This window comes from Echeneis naucrates, chromosome 17, assembly GCF_900963305.1.
Source record: "Echeneis naucrates chromosome 17, fEcheNa1.1, whole genome shotgun sequence".
Taxonomy (NCBI): Eukaryota; Metazoa; Chordata; class Actinopteri; order Carangiformes; family Echeneidae; genus Echeneis; species Echeneis naucrates.
Genome location: NC_042527.1, coordinates 12,384,063 through 12,405,537, shown reverse-complemented (window position 1 = coordinate 12,405,537; position 21,475 = coordinate 12,384,063). Strand labels below are relative to the sequence as shown.

General features: G+C 40.0%; 1 protein-coding gene across 5 annotated transcripts in view; it reads right to left on the bottom strand.

The window, feature by feature from the left end:
- Nucleotides 1-21,475, bottom strand: part of kmt2cb (lysine (K)-specific methyltransferase 2Cb) — a 56,722-nt gene that overhangs the window by 20,849 nt on the left and 14,398 nt on the right. For 4 of the 5 annotated variants that reach the window (XM_029524053.1, XM_029524055.1, XM_029524054.1 and 1 more), the window contains exons 6-29: nt 21,043-21,152; nt 20,741-20,850; nt 19,973-20,135; nt 19,625-19,796; nt 18,230-18,344; nt 15,540-15,715; nt 15,002-15,354; nt 12,314-12,391; nt 11,338-12,062; nt 9,809-9,931; nt 8,693-8,809; nt 8,258-8,362; nt 7,250-7,354; nt 6,961-7,142; nt 6,285-6,449; nt 5,959-6,065; nt 5,729-5,800; nt 5,406-5,618; nt 4,320-4,439; nt 3,955-4,080; nt 3,615-3,745; nt 2,342-2,534; nt 523-615; nt 208-255 (exon numbers count right to left, since the gene is read on the bottom strand). In XM_029524053.1, coding sequence (XP_029379913.1) covers nt 208-255; nt 523-615; nt 2,342-2,534; nt 3,615-3,745; nt 3,955-4,080; nt 4,320-4,439; nt 5,406-5,618; nt 5,729-5,800; nt 5,959-6,065; nt 6,285-6,449; nt 6,961-7,142; nt 7,250-7,354; nt 8,258-8,362; nt 8,693-8,809; nt 9,809-9,931; nt 11,338-12,062; nt 12,314-12,391; nt 15,002-15,354; nt 15,540-15,715; nt 18,230-18,344; nt 19,625-19,796; nt 19,973-20,135; nt 20,741-20,850; nt 21,043-21,152 — 3,902 coding nt within the window. The remainder of the gene's footprint in view (nt 1-207; nt 256-522; nt 616-2,341; nt 2,535-3,614; nt 3,746-3,954; nt 4,081-4,319; nt 4,440-5,405; nt 5,619-5,728; nt 5,801-5,958; nt 6,066-6,284; nt 6,450-6,960; nt 7,143-7,249; nt 7,355-8,257; nt 8,363-8,692; nt 8,810-9,808; nt 9,932-11,337; nt 12,063-12,313; nt 12,392-15,001; nt 15,355-15,539; nt 15,716-18,229; nt 18,345-19,624; nt 19,797-19,972; nt 20,136-20,740; nt 20,851-21,042; nt 21,153-21,475) is intronic. The other variant, XM_029524056.1, reaches the window with a different exon arrangement.

Genomic DNA, 21,475 nt, shown 5'->3' with positions numbered 1-21,475 from the left:
ACTGAGAAAGGGGTTAGGACAGTCAGAATCAAAGACTAACATATACATTTGAAAGAATACTATGCAGTGGGTTAGGGAAGTACAAAGCAGCTCATCTGTAATGGTTGAAAAGACGCAGCTCTTCTGCATGCACACTCAAATAGAGACACACACTGTAAGAGGAAGTATGCACTAAAGCAAGTGATTAGTAGGCCATAGCACCCTTACCAAAAGGAGGTGGTGAGCTGTCAACCTGGAAGGGGCAAAAATCAAGACCTACAAGAACCCAAAACCAGATAAAATGAGTGAAAAAATAGTGAAGACAGAACAAGCACAACACGCTTCAGACAATGCAAACAAAAGATAAAACCAAAGATGAGAATGTGACAATTCAAAGGAAAAAAAAATTGATAATTGGTAAAAGCAAAATAAACTTGCTGTCTGAGGAAATGTTTGAACCAAGAGGAAAAGATTGCGTAAACCCAAGATATGGTGACCATTGTGAATACTTCGCACTGTGACTGCCTGTGAGATATGACGCACCAGAGTCATTGCTTGGCTTTCCGAGCATTCCCAAGATGTCTGCATCAGTGTTCAGAACATCAGATAGATCAACTAATGGTTCCTCAGACGTCTCTGTAGATGAAAAAAAGGAAGGAAAAAAAAAAGAAAGAAAAGGGAAAAGAAAAAAAAAAAAAAAAAAAAAACTGTCACAAATCATAAGTGATGGTGATGTTGGATGGATGTGATTTGGAGCCATTCCTATAGATATATGCCATATATGTAAAATATGTGCTGATTTAAACAAGATCAAAAGCTGCACAGCTTATAACCAATAGCTACACTGAGATGCACCTGAATGATATGAAATGTACTCCATTTAATCTTAATCTTTAAAGAGAGATATTTAACCAGTTTTAAGTTTCTCCCAAATAATTGCTGCAAATAACATCAACTTTAATATCAGGATATCAGAACACTATAATAGGTTAAAGATAGAAAACACTGCTTTTAATTTTAAACATCATGGATTCAGTCAACAAGAGACGACATAGTTTCAGTATTCAGTCTGTTTTCAATAGCATCTCAGTCTCTCATTTTCTAATCAATTTTATATAAAACATTATTTTTCCAATGTGAATGCGCCATTTTCCCTAATGCCAATAGAAGCGACCTTCAAATTTTCAATGGTCCATGGGTGGACTGCAAATCTAGCATTTTGCTGAGGAATCTGATAAACTTGTCATAGGTAATCTATTTATTAATATACATGCATGTACCAATGTCTCAAAATGCTGTATATTTTTTAACCAAAGTTCAGGTTTCTTTAGTGTAACCATTTCATTATTAAATGCAGAACATTACTGAGACTGTCCATAAATGAACTGAGCTCATTCAGTAAAAAAAAAAAACAACAAATGATTTTTAGATTTTTTTTTTCCCCCCCTAATTTGGTGCATCTCACCCCCTTTCTAATATAAAAACTTGGGAGCTTAAAAGATTTTTTAAAGATCTTTTGCTGTAGCAAGCTTCAGTTCTTTTAGCAAATATGAACATCACCAAAAACAGAACCACCTATTGGGACGTTATTCCTTCCCAACTGACACTGTTTTGATATGTACCAGACTATGTGATGCAATTCTATATAACAGGATACTCTTCAAATATAGAATATAGAAATAAAATTAAGAATTGGTTTCAGCAGGCTCTGCTTAGATGCTCGTGCTAAACACTCTCATGGCAGCGGCTATACAACATTTGGCTATTTGGAAAGCTCATCTCTTGATCTCCTGCTGATAAAAATGTGACATAATACTTACCATAAACAGGCAGTGAATTTATTCAACATAATAAACAAGTTAAAATTTTCTTTGTGCGGATGAAATCTTCATAAATTGCAAAAAATGTTAAGCCTTGACAAACCATGGGAAACTTATTCACCATTCACTAGTGTTAATCTGTACTAGTCATTCAGGTCAACACAAGAAATATGTGAGATTTCATGTAAAATCCAGAAAAAGCTTGCAATAGCAAGACACAGAGTGAGCGGGCAGTGAGTGGGCAGTGGAGACAGAGTGAGCTTGAAGAGAAAATTGAAACTGACACTTATGAAATTAAATTCTCTATAAATTGTTGGTTCAGCTGTCATGTGAATGGACCTGCAGTTGCTGACTTGAGCCAAACACTTATCCAGACCACAGATTAACCTTTGACACTCTGACTTTGTCTTTTATCAATGACTGAAAGTCAGTATGGACATGTGCACAGTGTACCTGGGTCCTCATTTACTCCCATCTGAAAAGAAATTAATACTAGATAAATTTTAAACCAAGCTGAAACTAAAAGTAATGCGGATACGTACGTGCTGCTGTAGGTCTGGTAGGAATGGATGTTGCAGAGGCGCTGAGCAGAGGGTCTGATGAAGTTTCCAGGAAGCCAGTGGCGGGGCGCTTCCTCTCCAATTGGTTTTGCCCTTCTTCCAATAAGCCCGATTCACCCCCCTGCTGCCTGCTCTGCTTACTTTTGTCCAGCAAATCCTTTCCAAAGAACGCCTCCTGAACATAGCACAAAGCACTGGTCATTCTCTGTGCTGACATGTTCCTTCAAAGTTTGCCTTTCTTGACATCAGTCAGGAAACGCATCACTATGTCACATGGAAGATGGTTAGTCTACAGTAAGGGCCCATAAGAACAGGCCAAAGAAACAGAGAGGCTCTGAAGCTAATCGTCAAATTGGTGCTCATCTCACTTTTGCGAGCACCTACCATCCCCAACCACTTATACCCACAAGACCACTATCCTCAATGACATGTAACTGCAACTCCCAGCTGCACCAAGACATTAAAAGCCCAACATGTTGCCATCTCAATAATTAATGAAATGTGCTTCAATGTGTTGGACCTTAAGGCTAGACTGAACAACCCCCTTTCCCGCTACTGTTGAGCAGCACTGACAGCTGCCGGTGGCTTAACGCACATCACATATCAGTGTTTTGGCCAACACAAGGTGACACCGAGATACTGGCTGGAGACAAGGAGCCTTGAAGTCATCTTCAGTTAAGTTTTTGTGTGTCAATTCACAGCCCAGACAGCAGCCATTTAAAGGGAATGATCAGAGATGAGTATCCTCTACTGTGAATTCCTTTAGGCAGTTCCTCTTTCAGAAAAGCTCACAGAAGGGGCACTGTGCATCAAAGTTCTGTAAGTGGTTCCCAGGCAATGTACTTTGGATTCGCAACCTTCCCAAGGGTGAGATAAAACACATTTTATGAAGATATGACGTGACAAGAGCAGACTGTCTGTGTATATGAATGCCAGACTTGCATAACAATAAAATAAAAATAGACTTGCAATCTACTTAAACAAATACAAGAATGTTATGTCCTTGAATTTTAGATGATGGGAAAAAAAACAAAAAACATTTAGCACAAAAAATGTGGCACCTATGTTAATATAAAACCTGTGTTGATTTGTATTTGATTTAGTCAATTACAAGTATTAAATTAAATATAAATTAAAATTTTTTAAAAGCACAATACATAGCGCTTACACACTGAGCTCATATTTATACACCCATTATATTTAAGCAGGTTATTAGTTTACTGGTAATGTCCAGCAGTAATCAAATGTGACAGACCTGCAGGTAGGTAGGAAATGCCTCCTCCAGTTTGGTTTTCTTCTTTCGGTAGCGTTTCTTTATTTTTTCTGGGACCTCTGGTCCAGGGGCCATCTCCTCCAGAGGAGTATCAGGCATTGCCTCTGTCCATCCTGAAAAAAAAAAAACAAAAACACACGAGCGCGCACACACACACACACACACACACAAAAAAAAACAAACAAACAAACAAACAAAAAAAACCAAAAACATCCCATCAAAATAAGGTCGTCTTGTGCTAGGCCTTAAAGCTATTAGCAGGCAGATCAGAGAGGCAGTCCACTATGAAGTAGAGGTGTGGATACATTATTAGTGAACAAACCATCATCTTTTCCAACAGGGTTCTCTGATACAGAGCCAGAGGAATCCTTTCTGCAGAGTGACCGTTTGGTCTTGCCTGGGCCTTGGCCTGGACGACTCCTCTGGCGGACCATAAACCCACCAATGCCTATTGACAAGAAATGTAATAGCTGTGAATCCAAAAAAAGTGAATTTTGTTGTCATAATGCTGATATGACTTGAAATATATTGAATATTGGCAAGTTCATTGCCAGCGTCAATGCTCATAAGCACTATATACAGCTCTCATAAGCAAGAGAGCAGAGCTTTGCTCGAGCAACAACGTCAGGCATGTACTGCACCATTTTACGCTTCAGAGAAGCTGTCTCCTTCAATCAGGTGCCCTACCCGGCCGGTACGGTTTCCTCTTCCTCTTCTTGCTTCTGTCGGCCCCCTTGGAGTCTTCTTCTGCTGGCTCTCGCTCAAGGCTTGAGTCAGACTTCCCCTCACAATCTATGAGCTCGGCCTCTGCAAGAGGGAGAGAGCATTGATGAGGAGTGATGACCCTGCAGCTGAAAACACCCTGACCAGGCCCCTTGACATGGCACTGGGGTCAGTTCTGTCTGAACTGCACTCTTTTTCAGGAAATTTACTTGATTGAAATGAAGTTTTTATTTTAGTTTCAATGATTAGAGCTTACAGCCCATGAACATTTCTAATCCAGTATATGAAAATATTATGGCCCCAAATCATGACTGACTGAACAAACTTCACACTGGACTTCAAAGAACTTGGAAGAGCTTTTCTTGACTTCTCAAGGCTGCAGTGATCCCTTTTCCTACACACTTTTCACTTGCAGCCAGCTTTACTTGCATATGCTTACCTATCCCCTTCAGCAATGACCTGTGACTTCTGTGGCCCCTTGTTGATAGTGTCAATGATCATCTTCGGGAGTACTATGTAGTCGGCATTCTTGAAAGTACACAAGTATGGTTGTGTGTACTGTACAGCAAATAACTCTGAATGTTAATTTAATTAAACTTGAAATATTTTAATACTTTTAGATACTGGATGTTTGATTTTCTTGAGCTGTAAGCCATGATCATTTAAATTAAATTTAAAACTACAACAACAAAAAAGGCTCATTAGTATTTACAATAACCTATTTCGTTTTGTGTGTAATGAATTTGGAATATATTTTTGTTTTACTTTTTAAATTGAATTACAAAAAAGAACTTACTTTTTGATACATCTGTATATACAGTAAGAAGAGAAGTGCATGATGTGGGCTGCATTATGCTGATGCATGGAACTGATTCAATATGATTGAGAGATACAAATGAAACTCCGTTAATTTAAAGTAATCGTGACCTGTGCAGTCAGCTAGAGTCATTTGAAAAGGCTAGTATTGATAGTTGAAAACAGTGGTATACTGATTGCCTGTGATAACCAGTTTTTAGATGAAAGAAAAAGACTGTGTGGGAAGACAAGTACCTCTGTTGTCCTCCATGTCTTCATCACGAGAATGCTCTGAGAGGGGGTCTAAAGGAGCTTGAAGCACTGCCACACTGTTCTGGTTTATAATTTTTAGCTTCAGCTTTGGCTTGGGCTTTCTGCGCCGAGATGCTGTAGCAGACAAGCTCTGGAGCTGGCATAGCCCTGACTCTGTCAAACAAACACCATCCTGGGTGTAGGTCCTTGACAGATCTGAAAAGACCAAAACCTAGAATGAGCATGTACTGTATAAAATAGTGTTAAATCGCAATCCTGTGAAACAAATCCAACCTTCTTTATCAAATTTGAGGGTGTGAACCTACCAATTTCTTTAGCCTTTGCGACAATTTGCATCATACCAATGGGCTCAATAGCATCTCTGGCCTTGGTCACAACTGCAGCAGCACCAGACAAACAAAAGCCATTAAAAACAAACAGCAGAACAAGGAGGAAGCACTGTCGTGGTTAGTGTATTCACACTGCAGCAGACACATAAAGTGACGATAAAAATAAATAAACCACCACACATTTAGAAGATTAACTTCACTTCTACCTTTGGTAGTCTTGAACGTTCGGCACATTGTGCAGTCAAAACTGCTTTCTGCAGCTTTCTCGACATCTTCCTCTGAATGCAGACCTTGACAAGAGGCATGAAACCATCTATATACAGAGAGGAGAGAAAATTCAGATAAGAGCACATTCTGTGTGAGGTGGAAAAAAAAAAAAAAAAAAAAAAATATATATATATATATAAATAAATAAATAAATAAGAGCGAGAGAGAGAGAGAGAGAGAGAGAGAGAGAGAGAGAGAGAGAGAGAGAGAGAGAGAGAGAGAGAGAAGTGCTAGGTCCTCTCAAGCTGACATAATCACCGCTCACCTGTCACACTGGCGGCACTGCACCACAATGGTGCCCTCACTGTAGTCTACCAGGCAGATGGGGCATGTTGGAAGGCTGGCACAGGGAGCACATTGGGTGTAATTATTCTGCCAGTCACACCTTAGGCCTGGCGTAGTGGCCCCACACTGAGTACAGGACACACACCTGCAGGAGAAACAGAGGACAGAGGACAGAGGTCATTCCATACAAGCTTCTTCAGAGAGGGTAATTCGAACTGACTGGACTGCAAACATACATTCATTTTTCACGGTTAACATGCAAAGGCTAAAATTGCTTTCTGTTTGTTCATTTTTAAAGAATTTTAAAATTCAGTTAATTCTCTCTCAATGGGAATATTCAGCACACTAACTTTAAAGATAGACTTTATTGTCATTGTACATCCTTCACAAAGAAATAGGGGATGCTATTGTATTGTTAAACAGATTTTTTTAGATTATGTTTTAATTGGGATGGATAAGAAAATAATTAAGATATTTATCAATTTGGAACACAGGGAATGTATTACATTGTTGTTGTACTATAACAGCAAAAAATACAGTACTCCTTAATGTCTAATTGTTCCATTATTTTGGTAAATTTCAAACTATTTGAATTCTAATTCAATCATTCCCTGTTTAAAGTAATTGTTGGGAGATACAATTAACACATTACTCACCATTTGCACTTCCAACTGTCCTTGGGTACATTCTGCAGTGGGGGGTCAAGGCAGTAGGTGTGATAGCTGATGTCACAGTCATCACAGAGCAGCAACCGGCCGGGATCTGTGGCCTGGCCACAGGCCTCGCACACTGTACACTCCAGGCAACGCCAGCCTTTACTCAGTACCACCTTGGTTATCTGTGAATGTAACAACAAGGCATTTATGTAGGTTTGTGTTGCTAGTTTCTCTATTAGGTATTATACTATACTGAATGTGGGATGTGGAAAATCAACAGTGAATGTACCTTTATGCCAACACAGAATGGATGGTAGCACTGGCCACACTGAGCACAAGCCAAAAGACGGCCTTCCGCTCCAAGGCCAAAACTCCCACACACCACGCACATGTCCTGAAAGGATAGACATAGTTAATTCTTCCTTCTAACTGAGGCAGCAAGTGTCCCACTTTTATTATTCCAATTTTCCAGTTGAAATATGTTTATTTTCTGTGCTCAGAAAAAAAGACAGGTACTGTTAGTTTCTCCTTGTCCAATAGATCAAATCTGACAGCTTTATCACATGGACAGCGATATGCTATGCATATTTATTTATTGCCACTGGCTATACAAGCTCACTATGTTGTTGCTATTCTGAAAGATAAACTGCTTTCTTTACCCTGAACCATGATAAATAGGAGCAGTGCAGTATTCCTATATCCTCAAATATTTATGTCCAGAGAAACATTGTGAAAAGCAAAGTTAAAAGAATAAAGAGTGTTTTGGAAACATTTGCCTTTTAACCAGGATAAATGAGTGAACCCTTTTAAAACCCTGCCTCTCACACACATTCACATGTGAGAGCCAGGAAGAGCTGTGGTTTTCTCACTGCCGGATTTCAATGGAGCCATTCATGGTTAGGTGCCTTAATTAGCAGCTGTATTTCTAAATTATTTATTGTTATTACAAAGCTTTAAATTTATCGTTATTCTATAAGAAGACAAGATTTTTTTCTAATGTAATGTTTTCTTCAGAACCTTAATGTTTTCACTGTTTATAAAATTGAATTAAGTGCAGGAGCATTTATTTGAATGTAGAAGGCAAGAAATAATGAAATTTCAATATGTTCTTGTGTTATATAATACATCGCACTTCCTGCAGGCAGTTGGCAGGATCTCCACAAGAATTAATGATCTCCAGAGGGAGAGGTGTTTAAGCACAGATTTAATTTCAGGCAAACTACATGAATGGAGAAATGTGTGGATCAGTATTGAAAGCTAAATACTGTCAGCACACTCTTAACAGAGAAAAAGATACCTGTTTTAGTGTGAAATTGTCATTGCTGGAGAATATGACCACTGTATTATGCATGGCATTCTCCTCCTCCTCCTTGACTGCATATGGTGTTTCTATTGTGGTTATCTACATGCCAGGAAAGAACACACAAAGTAAATAAACATGTCATGGCATAAACAGTATCACCGTATGTCACCATAAGGCTAATTAATTCATGACAGTTCAGGATTATTTAATATTAGCTGTTACCATCAACTCTGAAGGTTTTTAGGAACTGCCCCCTCCCCCCACCCCCTACATTTACCACAAAATGAAACTAGCCATTTCTGTCATTAACATTAAACCTGGCTAGAATACATCATTGACACCTTTATCTGGTGGAGAAAAAAAAAACAAAACACTGTTTTGCATGCAGAGCTGAGGACGTCATAACACCATCTAACTGATAGCACGTACCCCAGGGTTAATGCCAGGGCTTGTGCCATTCTTGCCTCTGGCCCTGCCACGTCCAGCTCTACCTGACAGACCAGCCCCTCTAGGCCTCCTCCTCCCAGGGAAGCCTGAACCTCTACCCTGTGGAGTCAAGAAAGAGGAAAAATTAGCAAATCGATGAATAATAGTAATAATGATTAGTATAATAAATTAATTAATCACAGACACCAATTCATTTTCACATTCATTTTAAAACTGCAACAGCATAAAAAATTATTAAAAAATTGTTAAAATTTAGAAACCCCCAACATTTCTGCATCATCAAAATGCTCATGTCTATCAACCCAATTTCTGACATTTTGATAGTTTATAAAAGTGCCGATCATTTGAGATCCAAAGTCAGCCAGCAAATGATAGAGCTGAGAAAAGGCTCTGAGTTGTTGTTCTAGTAATGCAAGTTCCACAGTGCCTTTGGCATTTCTGACAGGAAGCCTCAGCATGACAGTCAAATGTAAATCGAAAGGAAACTTCCAGCACTTGCCCCAATATCCTTTCCCATTTGGCCTTCATCCAAAGCCCCTCCCAACTATTGCCCGTCTTCATACACACACTGATGGTGTTTAACCTGGACTAGACCCCTGACAAAGCATATAAATTTAGCCTCACTCAGCTTGAGAGAGAGACTGTCACCATGACAACCAAGTACCACAGACTGTCTGCTAAGTCAAACTCAAATAAAATAATACATAAATAAATTCATGTTGGAAAAACAAAAAAGAAGACAACACAGCAGTGCATGGTTGACAAGGAGGAGATAAGACACATTCATTTAATAATGAATTATTATCTTATTTGTGTGGACAGTAATAATATTTTTATATTATTCCATTGATGTTTCAGTTCAACAGCAAAGCCAACAAAACCCATGATTATCTCAGCCAGATTTTTTTGAGTTAAAAAGTCAGTAGCTTAGACAGTGCTTGTTCAATCGCCACCTCTCACTGTAAGACGGTGGTAATTGTTAGTCTAGGCTATGAGACACCATGTGACACTCAGGGAGTGTGTGTCACTAGGGTAAACTGGCGGGGCTAAAAGAGGGCAGCTGCTGCCCTGCTATCTCTGGTGAGCCACATTATTTACCACTCTGATGCTCCAGCCGGGGCTGCCAGAGGACTGCCTGGTCTTTGGGACGTCCCACCCCTCTGGCTGGTCTGGTGACCAAGACAAGGGGGAGCTCACACTGCTATGGGGACTCCATGCACCCTAAGGTAAGGGGGGGCAAGTGAGAGAGTGAGAGAGAGGGAGGGAAGAGGGCGACAAAATGCAGCAACTTAAAAACAAAGCCAGCTAAGAAACAAAACATACAAAGAAAGATGTTAGAGAGATGTAGTGAGCTTCTAATGTAGCTATTTGGGAAATATTCACTACACACCCATCTATGTAGAGCTACAAAATGGGTGAGCATTAGATGCATCATATTGTGAACGGGTTCCTTTTTTTTGAAGTTATTAAGTTAGATTCTGTGTTAAAACCAATCCTTGGCATTCTCATGCATATGGATTGCAGAGGCATGTTTCTGCAAACTAAACAGCACAATTGTGTTAGTTGCATTTCACACAGCAGAATACTGCAGGAAAAGAGGCCCTGCAACCTCTCACCGTGATGAGAGTGCATGTTTGGCATGTTGACAAAACAAGGGGAATTGCGTCACATTGAAGCGCATGAGCTCATCAGATAAAAGCATGCTGGACTAAAGAAAAGTGATAATCACACATCTGATCGATTTACCTGGGCCTTGTGTAACAAATTAGTTGTAGCCATGTGTTAACTTTAGAGATAAGATATATCTGGGGGAAAAATACCTTTTGCAAACTAGATTAGTCCACCCTCACCAGAACCATTCATAATATATTATAGCCATGGGTGTGATTAAATTCCCATTATTATTTGTTTGATATAGTGTGCATTCAGTGTCAGCAGTAGTGTGTTATAATTCATTTGTTTCACTGATACTGGGAGACTAATTTTAGGAAGTTTTTGAAAGCCACACGTGACCTGCTGCGGTTGATAGCGTATTCTTGAGATAATTAGCATAAGGTATGATCACTGTAATTTGTGACTTGATGAATGTTCATTCTCAATGGGACAATTAAGTGGCACATGAGATGAATGGAGACTGATGACAATACTGCTGAGGTGAGGATTGTCGGTAAAAAGTGTTTTTAGACATAAAAAAAACAACAACAACAACAAAAATAAATAAATAATATAAAAAATAAAAAACCAATTCCTTCTTGACATGAAATTCTTCAACTGAGCTTTGTATGAACACTGATTAACTACTCATGTTGTGCAAATATTTTAACTGGGCACAATTTGCTATACTGTCATCCTGCTGTCTCAACACTACTAGAATAATGGTAAAATAGTGGCTAACACCAGAGGGGTGGGGGGGGGTGGGGGAAGAAAAAAAAATAAAAAAACATAAATCCACCCTCCTAAAACAAAACCCACAGGACACACATGTCATTACAATTAATAGGGCATAAGCCCCTATTATTAGCTTACACCCAGGGATATATGATTTGAACAGGGATAAAGAAAAAGCACCCCGAGATTGAGAGTAAATGCATCAGTCATCCTATGTGTCATGATTTCTGGGTGGCTACCTGTTTCACTCGTGGCCTCCCAGGAGAAAACTTCCTCTTGGTAATAGCTGGCTTTCCCATTCCGATCTTTGGGGTGAGTGGTATGAGGGTGGTAGTGGGCATCACACTGCTGTGGTCGCCTAGTAAAGGTAATATCTGGTTCTGTGGTGGCTCTCTGGGAGATGCCCCTCTGAGTAGAGGGGAGGAGTGGGAGGAAGCGGAAACCATTTCAGCCAATCTTTCCACAGATGTCTTAAGGGGTTTTTCCTCTGAAGACAGGCTGGGAAATGAAAGAGTAGGCTTGCTCTCTGGCGTAATGTCCATCTCCTCTGCTGTGGAAGAGGCTGAGGGCTTAACAGTCTCTTCCAAATTTCTGTGAAAAATTCCCTCCATCCTCTCCTTAAGTTCTTTTGGAGCAGTTTCCAGAAAAGAAACTCTGACGACATCCATATTAGGAGACTGGGGTAGCGAGACTTCCATTGGTTGGTCCGAGAAAGGTACTGATTCAGTACTTGATTCTTTGGTGGCTGAGATGATGGCATTATAATCCTTTGTGCTGGGGTTGGCCATGCCTTGTTCAGGGCAGGCTTCTGTCTTTGCTGGCTTGATTTGTAATGTGGCATCCTGTTTCTGTAGAGCCTCTGTAGAGAGTCGGTCTAGAACAGGCTCTGAATCTATCCCGGGAGTCGCTGAAGACGCAGGACTTTCTCTAGATGTGAGCTGGGTTGTTGCTGCTGGTTTTATTTCTGTGGGAGAAAATAAACAGGTCAGAGGTAAGTATTTGGATAACTACATTATGCATATCATTAATAAATGAGCATTTCTCAAAATGGATGGATCAACATCGCCACACAAAGATTTGTGTTACAAATGGAAATGGATGGATGGATTTGGTATGAAATGTCTCTTCGAACATTCTTCTAACTATTAACAAGATTTCTACAGACGCAAATAAACATGAAATTTTATGTGCAAAATACACGCGGTGAGAACAAACCTGGTTTTAATTCTGTGAGGATTTTGTTGACAGAAGGTTCAGTAACCTGCCTCTCGACCTCTGCTTCCACTGAGGCTTCTAAAAGAAAGAACTTAATTTAAAAAGAGCCTCTATACAAAAAAAAAAAAAAAAAAAGAAAGCTTGCATGTGAATAGAGAAATGAAGAGTCTGGATACACTGAACACTTTAAGATAAAGTGGTCAGGCAATGAAGAAATAAAGAAAGCAAATTGAATTGAATTAAACTGATAGAACATGAATTCTGCTTTTCAGACATAAGGCACAAGCCTTAAAATCGAAGTGACAGGAGTGTTCATGAAAAGGCCTGGCTTTCGAGTTACAAGCAGCCTGAATGCATGAAGAGACATCTAGAAAAGCTTGTATCCAACTATACTTCCCTCCCTTGCTCTCTCTCTCGTTTTGTAGTGTCTCCTATACTCTCTCTCCATTTGGTTTTGTATCAGACATCAATGCATTTGACTAGTCTGGCATGAATAGAACTAGTCATTCCTGGCTATCAGGCGTCCACACATCAAGCCAATATTCTGCCGGACAGCCTCTGACAGTACAGATAGCCCAGTCTTAACGAGGCACCCACCATTTCAATCCACAAGTTCCCATGTCACAGCGATCCTGACACACACATGCACCTGCTATGCATCTCTGCCAGGGAATGGAGTAACCATGACAACCAACATCCCAGGGTCTGTGTGCTCTGGGCTCATGACTGTGCAGCTTGCAGGTGCTCATCCGGTGGCGATGCCAGAAAGTCAATTAGGAGATGGGCTTCCAACCATCTCCAGCCTTCAGCCATTGACCAAGCTGAACACACATTCTCATTCTTATTAAAGTCTTATTAAAGTCTTCCTATATCTCCTACTGTGAATACTGTGATAGTGTAGATAAATACTTGGCCTTGATTAATGCAGCAGAAGCATTAAGTGAAGTCTAACTTGCAGTCATTGAATGGATCTGTCAGTTGAGTCACAGTAAGCCTGCTGTTAAACCCCAAGTGGTAGAGGATCCTGGCAGGTAATAACAGCTTTGGTTAATGACTTTAATTACAAGTGCGGGTAGGTTGGCAGGAAAGTGATGATCTCACGTAACAAAACCAAAAACGTACATATATTCATATAAACATATACTCGTATATGAATACATATATTAATATAAACATATTTGACTTCCAAAAGCTTGCCTCAAAGAAACACACAACTCATGGGTACGTTCCACATTTATCTAGAACCACAATGGGGGAGGCACTGACTGGCCAGCTTCAACCAATGATGAAACAGGGAAAAAGCTAGTAAAATGAGAGCGTGTGTATGGTAAGCAGAGTGAGCAAGCTGTGTGTGTAGCCAAGAATGAGCCAGTGTAGCTCTGAGGCAGGTTTGCAGACAGGGGATCTGATCACCATCATGCTGCTCCAACCCATTTCCTCCTGCCATTGGAGTCTACTGTCTAGACAACAGTGGGTAGGCTTGCTATCACTTGCATGCCCGGTAAGATCTCAGACCTCACATGAACCAGAGTGGATGCGTAGCCCTCAACTTGAGCAAACAAAGGTATCATGTAACTCAAATTACTAGTGCAGCTTGCACCAGACAAATCGGCGACTAGAAGAAATAAAGGACAAATATTAGGTGTGCCATGTGATCATATGATTCGTGGCAACTCATCAAGAGATGTGACGTGAAAACAAGAGCTACCAAATACCTATTATAGTGATTAAAACAAAGAATAATTTAACCTAACTATCAATAATAATCCAATAACTGTGGTTGGCCCAAACCCCCTCATCTTTGAATCCAAAGGCCATTAAGACATAGTCTTCATTTTGCCTCACACATACCCTTGAATTACTATCAGAGGGTTATGCTGGCAACTTGCACAAACTGCTGTGAAATGGGAGGAGATTATATCAAATAAAACTTAGTTATGGTAGACTTTAGCAAGTTCTCCCTGTGTTAATTTGTATCAATACTACTGGCTTATACTGAGACTAAAAGTACGATGTAAAGTGAAATCACAGAAACATTAGCAGACAACTTGTGTTTTGATCTCTATCTCCAGCTGTATTGTGTAGTTTCACTTCCCTAAATCTTAAAAGAAAAAAAAAGTATCAGTTTCTCAGTGATGGGCAACATATAATCCCCAAGTGAAGGAAGGAAGAAACAAAGTACTTTCAATTTTCAAAACACAGATTTACAAAAAACAATGGAATTCTGTTAATCTGAAGCTAGCTGAATACCATCTGCTTATTGGGGAGTCCTCAGTAAATGTTCCAAATAAAAGACAGTGATTATCTCTGGCTGTAGTCCAAAAAACTCTTCCCAATCCTTTCATTTGCAACTACTGACTTCCAAAACTTCATCACTTGGTGCTGCATGGCCAAAACTTTCAACCGCTTCTGGATGGCTGGAGGCTGAATCAACAGACTAAACTACAAAGACTGCCTTTAATTTTCAAGCAAATAACCTGCTTCTGTGGATGGTTTCATGTACAACAAAGTGTTACAATTCTTGGCTTGTCCTTGCAATAACAAGACATGATTAATATGGTGCTAAAACATTAAATTCCCAGGAGGGACACTTGGGACTAAAGGAAAATAAAGACTTCAAGATGAAAAAAGGAAACAGATCAGAGCAGTCATCTTTTTGCGTACAACCTTTTTGGAACAAAGACTCACCAGGCTGCTGGGCTGACGTGGCCAGCTTCTCCTCCTGGATAGTAGCCTGAACAGACTCTGGATCTGAGTGCAATGGAACAGCAAGTAATTCCGGTTTGGGGTCATTGTGCATTTTAGGAGGCAGCTGAGTGCCAGGTTCTAGGTCCATGTGCTTTTGAGCCAGCTGTATGCTAGGCTCAGAGTCTGTGTGCATGGAGGCAGGTTGAGGGCTGAGCACTGGGCCAGTATCCATATCCTCTGCCTGTAGCGTCTGCTCTGCAGCAGGAGACTTGCAGTGGGAACAGACATAGTCCTCTCTCGAGTGGATTTCTGCTTGGCCTGAGTTCTGACGCTCGCACTCAAGGTGTAGCCATCTGAAAGGAATGCAAAGGAATTGAAGAGATTGTTGGAAAGACACTGCTGTGTGATCCTCAAGTGTGACATGTTTATTAATTTGGTTTTCCTGGTGTTTCCCTGGGGCTGCTAGGAACCAAGAAAAACAAGAACATGCATTTATCATTAGTTATCAGTGCTAAAATAATAAAAAAAGGTTCATTACCTCTTACAAGTGTGGCAGAATAGTAAGTCTTTGTGATGCTCAGGGTCCAGGATGCAAGTACATGTAGGACAGCACAGAGCGGGGTCCTGGTTTTGGACACAGTTCTCACACAGCAGGCTGGTGTGGTGCCATTGCCCGCTGGTTCGTGTTCCACATTGGATGCAAACTCTGCAGTTCTGAGGAGGAAAGCAGGCCTTGTCAGTCACATGGCACTCAAAGTTATTCAGACACAATACAGTGAGAATAACAGTTTTGCAGCCATGGAGCTGTGTCATTTCAGTCACTGATTTTGAAGTAAGCATGAAAGCTGTCCAGGGCCCGTTACGCTTAGGGTAATGGTCCTGAGTAGATGTAATTCGTTTTACACCGAAAATTGGAAACATTCTATTCATCTATTCAAATAGTTTATCTGGAACTCCAGGGTGCTAAATGTTGTCTCTGCTCTTCTTCATAGACACACCAAGTTTTAAGGTTGATCATGCTGTCTTAGTCTAATTCTTATGCAAAATTTTGCAGTGTACAACACCTGCACACCTGCACTCACACGCATCATTCATGCACACCACTCACCACTGATTTTAAAGATTTTGACTTCTCCCACTTAGAAGACTTAATTTGGCATCTACATTATTTAATAAAAACATTCTTGTTACAATATCTTTACATAAGAATAAGATAATTAGTGATGTTTCTTGTTTGTATAGGAAGGCATTCTTGTCAGTTTTTCTGCCATTTTATTACGGTCATTTCCGGATTATAAGTCGCTACTTTTTTCACACGCTTTGAACACTGCGGCTTAATCAACTATGCGGCTAATTTATGGATTTTTACAGGTAGCAAGCTTCATGCTGCCAATACATTTAGTGTCACATCAGACCAATGAAATTATCAAACAGGTCACAGTGGACCAATGAAATAGTTTGAATTAAATTAAACGAACCTACACTAAATTCTTCAGGTCAGTAATTTATTTTGCACTTCATAGACCCTTATCATGGAAAACACACAAAGGAATGCATATGATGCAGCTTTTAAGTTAAAAAGCCGAAATCTTTCTGTGTAACATAATTCCATATGCCATTTCCTCCCATATTTCCCGACACCTGCGGCTTATATTCAGGTGCGCTCTATAGTCCGGAAATTACAGTAATGTTCATATCAATATCAAAATGACATCTTGATATAAATTTTGGCCATACTGTCCAGCCCTAGGTCACATCAATATTATAAAATGATTTTGTGTCAAAACATGAAGTACATCCATTACATTTTTACACACACACACACACACACACACACACAAAATTCCCTTTGTATTGTCTATCTATTGTTTTTTGGGTAAGCAACTTGACCAAAAACACAATTTTCTGAACTATTTTGTTCAGACACTGTTGTGAACAAAAACAAATAAATTGCAACCAGTATTTTTGATGAACTATCCAGACTCACGGCATGTGTCACAAGGCAGAACTACTTTGGGTTTAAAAAGAAAATGAAATGAAAAAGTGGTCATTTGGTTTCTATCTCAGCAACATGTCTTTTTAAGTTCAGTGGTTCGTATAAAAATGGCAGTGGGCCCTCAGTATTTTACTCATGCCAGGAATAAAATAAAGTGGCCTCAAAGTCTCCAAATCCATGTGCCACAAATATACAGACCAACCATTTCATTCACAAAATATGTGTAAAAACATTGTCTAATGCACAATTTGGTAATATATTCAGCCAGTCATAGTTAAGTAAGCTCATGTTTGTTAATACAAAGCTATTGAAGCAGGTATTGTATTGAATGCACTTTGTTACTGTGTTTTCTGGAAAGTTGTAATGATCATGGAAAAATAATGACTTATCACATTGATGGAAACTTCCATTTCTTCTCAATTTCCACAATACACAGTCATAAAGCTGGTCAAAGAGTACCAGCCCTCACTATTTCAGCAATGTTTCAACTTTTTGCTGTACATTGGACTAGCTATCCACTCAGGTTAAGGAACAATTTTTTTTACCTTTAATCACAACCTGGATTTCACTTTGGAGCTCTTACAGAGCAGACAAGAAGAGGATCATGACAGAGAGTTAAAGTAAGTAAGAGCGTTAAACTATGACTTATTTTACACAGATCAATGCTTCAGCAAGACCATTGCACAGCACAAAAACCACAGTGAGAGTGGGGACAGGAATTGGTGGGTGGTTCTCTAGAGAGGTTGATGCCAAGGATGTGTGTGGATTGTGTTGCCCCTGTGCTTAGTCAGACAGAGAGGAGAAATGTGAAGACCTTTCGTCACACGCTGTGTCTGCTACCCTGCTACTTCCTCTGACTGCTGCAGAAAATTGGGCGGCGAGTTAAGCAGCTGCCTGAGTGAGAAGCACGCCATTTACACTGCTAGGGGATGTAGGGCGGGGCTGCACTGAGAGTTGTGCGTGTTTAACATACACATGCATTCACACTACATAATCTTATGGTACCGAGGATGAACTGCAGCCTTTAAAGATCAGCCAATGTGAGTCATTTCTTAACCACAGGAAGTGCACATGTAAACCACCAAAAAGGCAAATTCACATGGGTAGTAGAAATTTTACTCAGACAGAGCAAAGATTCATATCTTGAATATTATTCCAGTTAACATTATTGTCCATACATCGTGGGAGGATTTTGTCTTCAACCATCCAGCATGATGTGATATATTTCCTACCTTACATCTCCATCCATTGGTGGGAAGCGTGTCTATGGCAGGTTGCAGACAGAAGGTATGATAGCCTTTATCACACATGTCACACACCAACATTTTAGTGTCCTCTCCTGGATTCCTGCAGAGAGAGAAAGGGAAGGTTGTATGAAGAGACAAGGACCATATACACAATAAACATATACTATACCACTGGTCAAAACTACATATAATATATTTTAGAGTTGAAACAAAGTATTTTTCTTGATCATACTTTAATAGATTTTCAGTTGAGTATTTTCTTCCCTTACACTTTCTAACAGACATTGAGAACATGAAGTGTATTCTGTGATACTTCTGTCCTTTGTCTGTTGTATAGACACTGTATCTTAGTTTTATAGTGAATAATAATTTCATGTTATGTTTGTGAATAAATGCATGTTGAATCCAAAGCAGCCATTGCCCAACATTTATTTATATAGTATTTTTCAGAAAAATTGTATAGTTTAGATTCCTTATTGTAATTCTAACCATACCAAACCAGTAGGAAGACACACCAACTTTCACTTACTGACTACACTTATAAACATATATATAAGATGAGACATGCAGAGAGTTTAGGCATGGACATGCAATAAGTCATCTTGATGTGTTCTCTCCAATGCTGGAAATATTACCTCTACAACATATTAAGGGGCCTAAATATATATTCAAGTACAGCGAACCCCTTTCCAAAACTACATCAATTACATTACAGGGTCAGGTGATTAAGGCTTGATATTTCTAATAATTAAACTTTAATTTATGTGCTGCTTATTAAGAGACCCACTTACATTCAAACAGATAAACAAATGAATGACTACAAGCCACTGAGAAGCGTTTGCACTGCAGAGTAAGTGTCCAACAGTTTGTTCACAGAATAAATGATCTTTGATTGTTTTAAATGAAACTGGTAAATGGAAGATTGTATTACCATGGTTTTAACACAAAGTAATATTTGCTCCTGCAAGAATCCAGTTTGCTAAAATATTGGTCTCGCTGATATACAGTAGCTAAGGGCATGTATCTGTGTGTCATAGTGTGCGGGGGTGCTCCATCTCTAATTGTAGGGTTGAAGGAACTGGTTGAGAAAATGAGAGCTTGACTATAAACACTCAAATGGCATTTTTTGGTTTTCATATTCACTGTTCAACAGGCTTCTAGCAGAACTCCTGTGCTGTTTAAATAAGGTCAGGTTATGACACTGTGCTTCAGGGTACAACATCCAGCTAGCTGCTCACCAACCTCCGAAGTAAACAAACTACCAGTGATCACCATGCCTGGCAGCTATAGAGAAAATTAATAGGGGGAAAAGGGAAAGATAGAAAGCAGAAAAACCTTCGGTCTGAAATAAGTTATTTTGGGGGCAGAAAGGTTACTCACTTGCATGTCTGGCAGATTTTGCACTCCGGGCACTGCCAACCTGCCCTCCTTAGAGGGGTCACAGCCATGTCCAGGCACATCCCATGGTAATGCTGACCACAACTGGTGCAGAAGAGCTGGTCCAATAGGTCCCCTGGGCTATCGCATAGTGCGCAATTTACTTCATCTACGACTACAAGCAGGAAAATGGAAGAAATTCGCTTTAAGCAGGGGGAAATAACAGCGATAAATGCTAATTCAAACTAATTTAAAATGATTATGTGATTGATAAGATGACATTTATTCAAATCTTTCAGTACCATAGATTTTAAATTCAGTTTAGTGAAGTCCCATCTCTACACAACTTACACTTGTGAATGGCCAATTCAATGTGTTCTGGGCAGAGGAGTGAGAGACTCCTGATATCCTGAAAGGTCCCAGCTGCCCCCGCACAGGGGTAATGGTAAAGTCGAGCACATCCTTCAGCACAGCACTTAATGGATGCTCCAAGGCGCTTACAGTATGCACAGTGCTGCAGAAAGAGAAACATCACAAAATAAGTCTAAAATCTCTGTCCTCAACTAAAATGAATAAAAAAAAAACCCAAGGGAACGACAAACTCATGCCCATAGCATTTCTATGGAGTGTATTATTGCAAGTCCTTTGTCCTTTAATGTTTTTCATATCTATCTATATTTAAGTAGTCATCTGGTTTCTCAGCTCAGGTTCAAGACCCCATTTTAAACCCTCGTTTCGGTACTGCAGTGATCAGATTGCTGACAGACCCTCATACAACTTCTACTTTATCTCCAGAGTGGCTATTACTGCACACTTATAGAACTGAGAGAAACAGAAGACTCGGTGATGGTCTACACAACCAATTGGCTGCAAAAGCAATCGAAGAGCTGTGCCACTGCTAATGCTAGGGCCTAAGCTGCCATGGGAGCTCAGCCCCGTTGAGTGGCGTGACCTTTTCTATTTCACAGCTGAGAGAGCCACGCTACCGAGCCGACCTTTACCAGCCAGTCTGATCCATCAGCTTTGCTGTGCCTCACTGAGACAGACCCTCCCTTCTGCCCTAACACATTAAGATGGTGTTAGCATCTATTAGCCCATGGATGTTCTTCCCTGACTCACCTTTGTGCTCCCTGAGTCAATGGCTCTGTCCACATTAAGCAGAGATTGTCCCTCGCCCTCACAAACACCTTCAGACCACAAGGCACAACTCTGATGTGCCCAGCATTGCCCTGCAATTTTAAAATATATAAGAGGTGCACATGAGAGTCAGAGTTAAATGTTTTAACTCACATAATATGTAAACAATATGCACAAGGAATTTAAATGTCAGCTCTCACTTGTGTCACCATTGCTTGTTAAAATAAAAAGATAAATAAAATGTATAAAAAGTAAATAAGAAGGGTTTAGTTCGATGGTATTACCTGACTCAAAGACAGACTGGACGTTAAGATCTTGTGGAAGGCCGACATGAGAAAGCTCATCCCAAAATCGACTGGCTAGGTCTTGTTCTTCCCCGGTGCTTTCAGACCCGCTGGAACAAAGGAATAGGGTAGCAAAGAAAACTGCTCAATACATTTCTTTTTTTATAGAAGGTAACAGATTTGCTACGCAAGAAGGACAGCAATCAACTCAAAAATGAATCCCACCCTGAGACAAAGGGTAGAGGACGATGTGCAGTTTTTACATAAGCAGAGAGATGAAGACCTAGAACGAGCTGAGGGAAAAATGTTAGAGAGCAAATAAAAAGCTGAGGGGGAGGAGGGAGAGGAGGAGGAAGAGGGCCATCTTGTTTGGCGTGTTCACAAGAGGCTGGCTGTTCTGTCTCATAAAATCTGTTGAAAAGGATGTGTTTCT